This window comes from Tachysurus vachellii, chromosome 4 (genome assembly GCF_030014155.1).
Source record: "Tachysurus vachellii isolate PV-2020 chromosome 4, HZAU_Pvac_v1, whole genome shotgun sequence".
Classification (NCBI taxonomy): Eukaryota; Metazoa; Chordata; class Actinopteri; order Siluriformes; family Bagridae; genus Tachysurus; species Tachysurus vachellii.
The window spans coordinates 4,722,813-4,732,812 of NC_083463.1; the positions used below are offsets into that span (position 1 = coordinate 4,722,813).

General features: G+C 44.0%; 1 protein-coding gene across 2 annotated transcripts in view; it reads left to right on the forward strand.

Moving 5' to 3' along the window:
• nbeal1 (neurobeachin-like 1) overlaps nt 1-10,000 on the forward strand; it is a 73,105-nt gene that overhangs the window by 6,369 nt on the left and 56,736 nt on the right. For both annotated transcript variants that reach the window (XM_060867488.1, XM_060867489.1), the window contains exon 2: nt 272-644. In XM_060867488.1, the coding sequence (XP_060723471.1) occupies nt 594-644 (51 nt within the window). In that variant the 5' untranslated portion in view covers nt 272-593. The remainder of the gene's footprint in view (nt 1-271; nt 645-10,000) is intronic.

Consider the following 10,000-nt stretch of genomic DNA (forward strand, 5'->3'; position numbering starts at 1 on the left):
ATCCAGTGTGGGAAGTGGTAGCTTGGTGGTTAAGGTGTTGGACTACTGAACGGAAGGTTCTGAGTTCAAATCCCAGAACCATCAAGCTGCCACTGCTGGGCCCCTGAACATGGCCCTTATTCCCCAACTGCTAAATAAAACTAACACAAATGTACATAAGCTGTAGAGCAGATGGATGGATGCATATTTATGTCTCTTTCAAAATTCTGACTTGTTTAAACAGATTTGAGATGTTAAACTTTTTTACCTTTAATGTCTTTTACTGTCTCAGGTGAAGTGGAAGATAGACGTGGTGACTGGGACTCGTGACATCGCTCTTCGCTCCCCATGGAGCGGTACACGCCGGCCTCGAACACTCAACACTGACAATCTGAGAGGATTTCTCACCTCTAAACTGTCATTCATTCATCAACCACATAGAGAGAGAGAGAGAGAGAGAGAGAGAGACAGACAGACAGAGAGAGAGAGAGAGATGGGCTTTTAACACACAGACGTACCATCTCATGATGTGAAGCCACACTGCTGACTCCTGGGTAATTGTCTGAATATTGGTGCCTGCATGCCGGCATCGCCCTCACACTCCATCGTGCAGAATGGCATCGAACGAGAGACTGTACGAGGTCTGGATGTTGTACTGCAACAAGGTATGTTTTGATATGATTCGTTATGAATGCGTCGTTTCACGTCTGTAGAGTTGGACATGTTGTGTATAAACAGCAAGCAGGCGGGGCTGCGCCTGGGGGCGTACATACTTTTGGAAAAAATAGGAATCCCGAATATATGCACATTTTCTGCCATTTACATACACGTCGCTGCATATTGACCATGTCTAGTATTTTTACACCCTATCTAGTGCACTTGTATGAATCGGTTGTACAATAATTATGATGTCACATCCTGTAAAAATCAACAGCGCCGATGATGCGAAATGCAAAAATAACCGTTTATTCGGATCAAAATAAGCAGCTAGCTAAAAGGTTCCCACGTCACTCTGTTGGCCGTCTAGTGAGCATAAAGTGTTCATAAAGTGTAGTCCTTATGATCACAGTGTAGGTTAAAGGTGGGGTCTACGCTGTTTGAGAAATGCTTCAGAAAACCGAGTCGGGACGACAAACAAAACAAAAATCAAAACAAACGTGTGGCCAATGAGCAGAAAGGGGCGTGTCTTGTAAATACGGGTGGAGAGAGTGTTCAGTGCGCATGTGTGACATTAGCAGAAAGCGGTTTTAACATTGACAAGGAGGATAAAAACAAAGAAAGAAAGCGAAGAAAGACTTACGATAAGGTAAGAAGTAGGACGTGTTAATATAGGATCAGCTTTCCAGCGCTGGAGAGAACTGAAGGAGCAGGAAGTTGGTCACATATTCACAGATTGGAGTTTCCTGAGTCAATAACTCCTGAGCTAAACGCTGTTACTACACAAATAACACCTCTTTTCTATCGTAGTAATGTAGAGACGCAGCTACAACCGTGTTTTGTGTAGTAACAGTGTTTAGCTCAGGAGTTATTGACTCGGGAAACTCCAATCTGTGAATATGTGACCAACTTTACTTAAGACACCGAGGCGCTTTTTTCCTTCTCGATAGGTGAGTAACGTTGGTTTTGCTTTGTTACACAGAACTAATATATGCCTTTGTCCTTTACATGATTATACTTGTGTGTCATTTTTGCTTGTTTGTTTATCTGCAATCGTATTGTTCTTCCCTTCAGCTATGATAAAGACACATTTCTTTCCATTAGTTGCCTGGGTTACGTATGTATGTGTGGGCGGAGCTATCAATACAGGGGTGGGACCCATTTGGGTTAGGGGCGTGTTTGTTTTAGTGATTTTATATGTCAACATTGGCTTTCAAACAACGGAGACCCCACCTTTAAGAAGCATCAGGAGTCCCGACTTCTACCCCATCTAGTGCACTTCCTGTGTATAAGAGCAGGAACATGAATAATGTTTATAAAATATAGTGCACTCATTTCCACGTGACCTTGTAATCTTGTTTGTAGTCCACTTTAGAGAGTGTAGCGAGCTCGTGTCCTCCGGCTCAGTTCGTCGACCCTTATGAATACCGTGTTTACCCAGGAGTAGGAAAATATTGACCCCTGTGCAGAAGTTTACACCCCCCTCTGGTTTTTGAATTGGGATTTTAACTAAAGACTTTAAACAGCAAAAATCCGGGATAGAAAATGCGGACTAAAGAAAAAAATAATGTGGGTTTTTTTTTTCCCTTTGTTGTCAAAATGCACTACAGTTTAATACTAACACAAAATGAATACATTCGATATTCAGCAGCTTATAAAATCAAGCGCTTAATACAGCACAGGTACGAAAACCGTCTCGTGTCTCAGCATGTACAAACGTTCGAACCCGACGGACGGCTAGTGCGGCGTCTGGGTTATTAATTCACGCTAGACTCTTTAGAGAAGGAGCAATTGTCAGGGGTTTTGGCTCTCTGTGTTTATTTTGAGGAACTAGAGAAACTAGAGATTGTTCTCTCTCTCTCTCTCTCTCTCTCTGCTCTGTGTGTGTGAGTGTGAGTAAGCGAGAGAAAAAGAGAGACAGACCGAGGGTTTGTTCTTCACGCAGTGAGTAAGTTAGAGAGATTTGCTCTGATCGTCGTAGAACGACACTTGGAGACATTTTCTCATGTCACGGTTTCGGATCACACACTTCTGTATTCAAGCTCACGTGTTAGATATGATGTCTTACACACACACACAGAGTTCAGAAAAACCATCAGGTTGATGGCTTTGCTCACCGAGCGAGTGAACACAATTATTTATATATATATATATATATATATATATATATATATATATATATAATATTTTTTACACTAAACCATGGAACAGAAGAGGCGGAGCCTGAAGCAGATAAAATGGAAAACATTTTTCAGAAATGGATATAAAGTACACTACATCACACAAGTCATCTGGTTTGATAGGGAGGAGTCAATTTGTCATTTTATAAATGACTCCTCAGTTCAAGTGATGGTCTGGTCTGCCATCTTTGTTGCTTTTTTTTTTTAGTTTTGAACACAAAGGCCGCGTTCACACTGCAAGTCTTAATGCTCAATTCGGATATTTTGCTCAGTTCTGATTTTTTTGTTTAGCTGTTCACATTACCTTATAAAATGTGGCCTATATCAGATACCAGTGTGAACTGTTTGCTGTTTCGAACTGACCCGCATGCGCAAACGAACAGTAACAATGACGTCACACGCAGCACGCCGTTGCGCTAAAAAGTTGGCGAGGTTATGGAGGAAGTATTGTATCATCTGGTGCAAGCAAACGTATCATTTAATGCTGTAATGTGATGTATTCAATGCAAGCATTATGAGCTGGTTCACGTAACCACTTTATACAACACTCTTAGCACACACGTTACCAGTCACGTTACCAGTCAAAAAAACAAAGGTTTTGCCGGCGCAAAAAGAAAAAAAAATAAATAAAAAAGTTTTCGCCAGCGCATAATTGTGACGAATGTCGATGTAGATTGACGTAAAAGTCGCATCAAATCCGCCTTGGCTGTTCACACTGCGGCCACATTGGAAAAGATCAGATTTGGGTCTGATTCAGGACCACATATGGAAGTGGCCCAGATCTGATTTGAAAAAATCAGATCTGGGCCAGATTTGAGTGTTCACACTACTCCTGAAGAAGTCTGACCTGGTCACTTGACCCCAAAAAAATCGGATTTGGGCCACATTTACCTGCAGTGTGAACGTGGCCTAATATGCTCTTACTAACGCCCGTCTTTGCCGGATATAGAAGTTGTCAGGTTAAAACTAGTTAACTAGCGATTCCTGATTTGACTCGTATCTACAGCACGAATGATTCATTCGTCATTTTGTAAACGACTCCTCGGTTCAGTTCAAGCGATGGTTTAGTCCAGCATTTTTGTTGAGACTGTCATGGAGTTATCGTACTTCCTGTAACTCGGAGGACAATTTAAATTCGGATGACACGAGGGATGGAGGGAGGATGTTCTACCTTGATGTCGAGTCTGAAGCTTTGAATCGTTTCAGAATGGATTCGACCTCCACACCGTTGACCGGCACGACACCTGTCGTCCACCACAACACGAACGGACTTGGGTTGAAGAGTAGGGTTGGGAACCGAGAACCGGTTCTTATTCAGAACCGCTTCTGTTTTTTAACAGGAACCGGAACCGCGCGGAATTTTTTAGTTTCGGTTCCAAACGCGGTTCCGATGAGATGACGGGCAAAGCGCTGTGAGCGGTCACTTTAAATAGCCACGTCTTACCTCATGAATATTCATTGTTTTACAGTCACGCAACCAAATTAACGCAGTTTACCACAGAAATCAGTCACTCGCGCTGCTGTGCTGAGGTACGCTTTGTGTTAAACATGTCTAAAAAAAAGTCTAAAGTGTGGATTAATTTCCAAAGCTACGACAAGGAAGAAAATCTACCCCATCATAAAAAAAAAAAAAAAAAAATTTTTTTCCAAAAATAAATGTTGTAGTACAACTATCAGAACATCAGTGATGTGTGACAGTACAGTGTATTACAGTAAAGCTATTGATTTTTTTTATATTATGAAAAATCATAAAAAATAAACAAAAACACATTTATCCCAAATAAGTGTTGTAGTACAACACTCAGGACATCAGTGATGTGTGACAGTACAGTGTATTACAGTAAAGTTATTGACTGTTTTTTGTTTTCGCTTTTCGGGTTTTGCACTTTGCTGACGGTCCCTTGCAATCTGTCTCTTAGGTGTTCACACATAGAGACTTATGTATTTTGTCCAACGCAGCAGAAAGCTGATATTGAGGAAACTTGGGTTGTAGCTGCCTCTCTACATTACTACAATAAAAAAGAGGCGTTATTTGTGTAATAAGAGTGTTTAGGTCAGGAGCTATTGACTCGGGGAAATTCGAATCTGTTAATATGGAGCCAACTTTACTTAAGTCCCTCTGAGAGGGTTTTCTCCACAGCTGGAGATAAAATAAACCAGGAAAGGTCTCGTCTTCTCCCAGAGAAAGCAGACATGTTCATTTTTCTTCAGGAAAATTGCTAACTGTTTTGCTAAGTTGTAATTCTGAATGTTAAATTTGATGTTGGATTTATTTAAATTGATATGAATTGAAATGTTTAAAATATTTAAAGAGTGATTAATAAACACAAATGGAATTGTTTAAGTATTGTGCATTATTTTTTACATTTCTTTTATTATGGAATCGGAATCAGAACCGGGAATCGTAAGGCAGAACTGGAACCGGAATCGGAACCGGAAAATTCCTTTTGATACCCAACCCTATTGAAGAGGACGTTCTGTGTTTAGATGTCGACTGATATCACGGCTTGTGATGTCGCTTAAAAATAGGTTCGGTGCTTTATCGTGGAAACAAGCAAATGCCTTCACGCTGACACGAGCAGGACTATAGCTCCTGGAGGTCAACATTTCTGTCTCGTTTGTTTTCGCCTTTTGTGAGTTCGTGTTTTGTTTTTTTTTTCCGAGTCATAAAGGTCATAAACATAAAACTACCCTTTAAGCAGAGTTTAATATTTAATAGCAAAGCGCAGGAGTCTGGCAGGAAAAATACTGAACACACAGGTGTGTGTTATAGTGATGTGTGTGCACGTTACTTTAACACTTTAGTCATGAGTTCTCGTCTCTGACATTAACCCATGAGACTGTGCAGTAGGGGGCGGAGTCAGGGTCATGTGGTCAGGTCTCTCTCAGTCTAGTTTAACCCACAGCTTTAACTACAAGCGAAGGAGAGATCGTGTTTGAGTGCAGAAAGAGGACATGGACAAAAACACACACACACACACACACACACACACACACACACACGGATGTGCCTCATGGACATGGAGAAAGAGACAGGTGATTAGAGAGAGAGATAGAGATAGTTAGCCTCCCAACAGTGTGTGTGTGTGTGTGTGTTTTGACTGCTAGTAGACCTTTGATCTCATGCAGTGTGTTTGCTCAGAATTCTTCTGTCACTATTGGAACAGGGTGAGTGGGGGTGGGGGTGGGGGAGGGGGAGGGGGGCTACCAGACTGAGTGAGACACAGAATAAAGTAAATAACTAAAGACCCTCAATTCACAAAATCTTTATTCTTTGTCACAGAGCCATTAATATCGTAACCTGAGGGACAACCTGAGATAAGAACGTAATTACCTCCTGCTAACACACCGCTCTAACCCCACCTACCACCATAAACACCCTCCCGCTCTAACCCCACCTACCACCATAAACACCCTCCCGCTCTAACCCCACCTACCACCATAAACACCCTCCCGCTCTAACCCCACCTACCACCATAAACACCCTCCTGCTCTAACCCCACCTACCACCATAAACACCCTCCTGCTCTAACCCCACCTACCACCATAAACACCCTCCTGCTCTAACCCCACCTACCACCATAAACACCCTCCCGCTCTAACCCCACCTACCACCATAATCACCCTCCTGCTCTAACCCCACCTACCACCATAATCACCCTCCTGCTCTAACCCCACCTACCACCATAAACACCCTCCTGCTCTAACCCCACCTACCACCATAAACACCCTCCTGCTCTAACCCCACCTACCACCATAAACACCCTCCTGCTCTAACCCCACCTACCACCATAAACACCCTCCTGCTCTAACCCCACCTACCACCATAAACACCCTCCTGCTCTAACCCCACCTACCACCATAAACACCCTCCCGCTCTAACCCCACCTACCACCATAAACACCCTCCTGCTCTAACCCCACCTACCACCATAATCACCCTCCTGCTCTAACCCCACCTACCACCATAAACACCCTCCCGCTCTAACCCCACCTACCACCATAAACACCCTCCCGCTCTAACCCCACCTACCACCATAATCACCCTCCTGCTCTAACCCCACCTACTACTATAAACACCCTCCCGCTCTAACCCCACCTACTACTATAAACACCCTCCCGCTCTAACCCCACCTACCACCATAATCACCCTCCTGCTCTAGCCCCACCTACCACCATAAACACCCTCCCGCTCTAACCCCACCTACTACTATAAACACCCTCCCGCTCTAACCCCACCTACTACTATAAACACCCTCCCGCTCTAACCGCACCTACCACCATAAACACCCTCCCGCTCTAACCCCACCTACCACCATAAACACCCTCCCGCTCTAACCCCACCTACCACCATAAACACCCTCCTGCTCTAACCCCACCTACCACCATAAACACCCTCCTGCTCTAACCCCACCTACCACCATAAACACCCTCCTGCTCTAACCCCACCTACCACCATAAACACCCTCCTGCTCTAACCCCACCTACCACCATAAACACCCTCCTGCTCTAACCCCACCTACCACCATAAACACCCTCCCGCTCTAACCCCACCTACCACCATAAACACCCTCCTGCTCTAACCCCACCTACCACCATAATCACCCTCCTGCTCTAACCCCACCTACCACCATAAACACCCTCCCGCTCTAACCCCACCTACCACCATAAACACCCTCCCGCTCTAACCCCACCTACCACCATAATCACCCTCCTGCTCTAACCCCACCTACTACTATAAACACCCTCCCGCTCTAACCCCACCTACTACTATAAACACCCTCCCGCTCTAACCCCACCTACCACCATAATCACCCTCCTGCTCTAGCCCCACCTACCACCATAAACACCCTCCCGCTCTAACCCCACCTACTACTATAAACACCCTCCCGCTCTAACCCCACCTACTACTATAAACACCCTCCCGCTCTAACCGCACCTACCACCATAAACACCCTCCCGCTCTAACCCCACCTACCACCATAATCACCCTCCTGCTCTAACCCCAACAAACACCATAATCACCTTCCCACTGTAACCCCAACAAACACCATAATCACCCTGCTGCTCTAACCCCACCGAACACCATAAACACCCTCCCGCTCTAACCCCACCTACCACCATAAACACCCTCCCGCTCTAACCCCACCTACCACCATAAACACCCTCCTGCTCTAACCCCACCTACCACCATAAACACCCTCCTGCTCTAACCCCACCTACCACCATAAACACCCTCCCGCTCTAACCCCACCTACCACCATAAACACCCTCCCGCTCTAACCTTACCTATGACCATAAACACCCTCCCGCTCTAACCTTACCTATGACCATAAACACCCTCCCGCTCTAACCCCACCGAACACCATAAACACCCTCCCGCTCTAACCTTACCTATGACCATAAACACCCTCCCGCTCTAGCCCCACCTACTACCATAAACACCCTCCCGCCCTAACCGCACCGAACACCATAAACACCCTCCCACTTTAATCCTGCCCAATTCAGACAGACAGACAGACAGACAGACTTGTGTGTTGCATTAACACATCCTATGTTTGTGTGTTCAGCTCCCACCTGGTTTATCTTATCTGTGAGATGGGAGAAGGCAGCACACACACACACACACACACACAGATGTTTAACATTCACACATATGTACCTGCTGATTCTAGATAATAACACAAAATCAACCTGATTCTAATCTTTTCTGCCTCTCCTGCTTTTAACCCAGCATTAATCATCCATCAGATAATCTCACAAAGCACCTTAATGTAATGATTTGTGAAAACTAAATCAACTAGATAACAAACTGGATAGAGATTAGTAAAATAAGCGTATCGTAAAAAATAAAACAAAGTGTTTTTTTGTTTTCCTCTTGTCGATCGTTCCTCTTGAAATATGTTCATGTGTCTGTACGCGGTTGCTATAGAAACAACATAGCTGCACCGCATGAATCATAACACCAGTCAGTATGGAGAAGTCAGCGCTGTGGTGTAAACGAACGTGATGCAGTTGTAGGTCTCTGGTGTCTACAGTCGTTATTGACTATTGTGCAAATAAGAAGATGTAAACAATAAGAGGATTCTTGTTTACATCCTCTTATTTACACAATAGACAATTATAGTCTGCACTCTGGTCAGAGTTTTTTTGTGTCCGTTAGTGTATTGTATTGTATTGTCTGTAATACGTTGTACACTGTGCACTTTGTGATTAGGACAACTTCCTTTCCAGTCCTTAGGTTTGTGTTTTATGTCAAATAGAATAGAAGACTTTTATTTTGTCACATAAAATTAACAGCACAGTCAAATTCTGTCTTTCTACATGCTACGATATACGATTGAAATGACAATAAAAGCTACTTGACTTGTCACTAACTGTACCAGAGTAACCGTTTCAGTGAGACTGGTTATATCTTCAACACCGTCGTAAGGCTCGAACAATCAGATTAGTGGATGGGAACTACATGTTGAATAAGAGCGAGGATACTGACGATAATAAACCGAAAAGAAACGTACCTTAAATTATGAGTATATAATAAGGACGTGAAAATCCTAAAGACTAAAAGAAGGCATTTGACTAGCTTGGATTTGAAAATCATTCATTCACTCACTCATTTTCTACCGCTTATCTGAACTACCTCGGGTCACGGGGAGCCTGTGCCTATCTCAGGCGTCATCGGGCATCAAGGCAGGATACACCCTGGACGGAGTGCTAACCATCGCAGGGCACACACACACACTCTCATTCACTCACGCAATCACACACTACGGACAATTTTCCAGAGATGCCAATCAACCTACCATGCATGTCTTTGGACCGGGGGAGGAAACCGGAGTACCCGGAGGAAACCCCCGAGGCACGGGGAGAACATGCAAACTCCACACACACAAGGCGGAGGCGGGAATCGAACCCCCGACCCTGGAGGTGTGAGGCGAACGTGCTAACAACTAAGCCACCGTGTCCCCCTGAAAATCATTCAATTGTTTAAATATTTAAATGAATGCTATAAATTTTAATTATAAATTTCACTCTGTGAGAGAAACCATAACTCTTTATGCTGTTTAATCATTGTTGAGATTAGAGGACTTAAAACAACCCATTTTCTTTCTCTCTCTCTCTCTCTCTCTCTCTCTCTCTCTCTCTCTCTCTCTCTCTCTTTCTCTTTCTTTCTTTCTTTTTCTT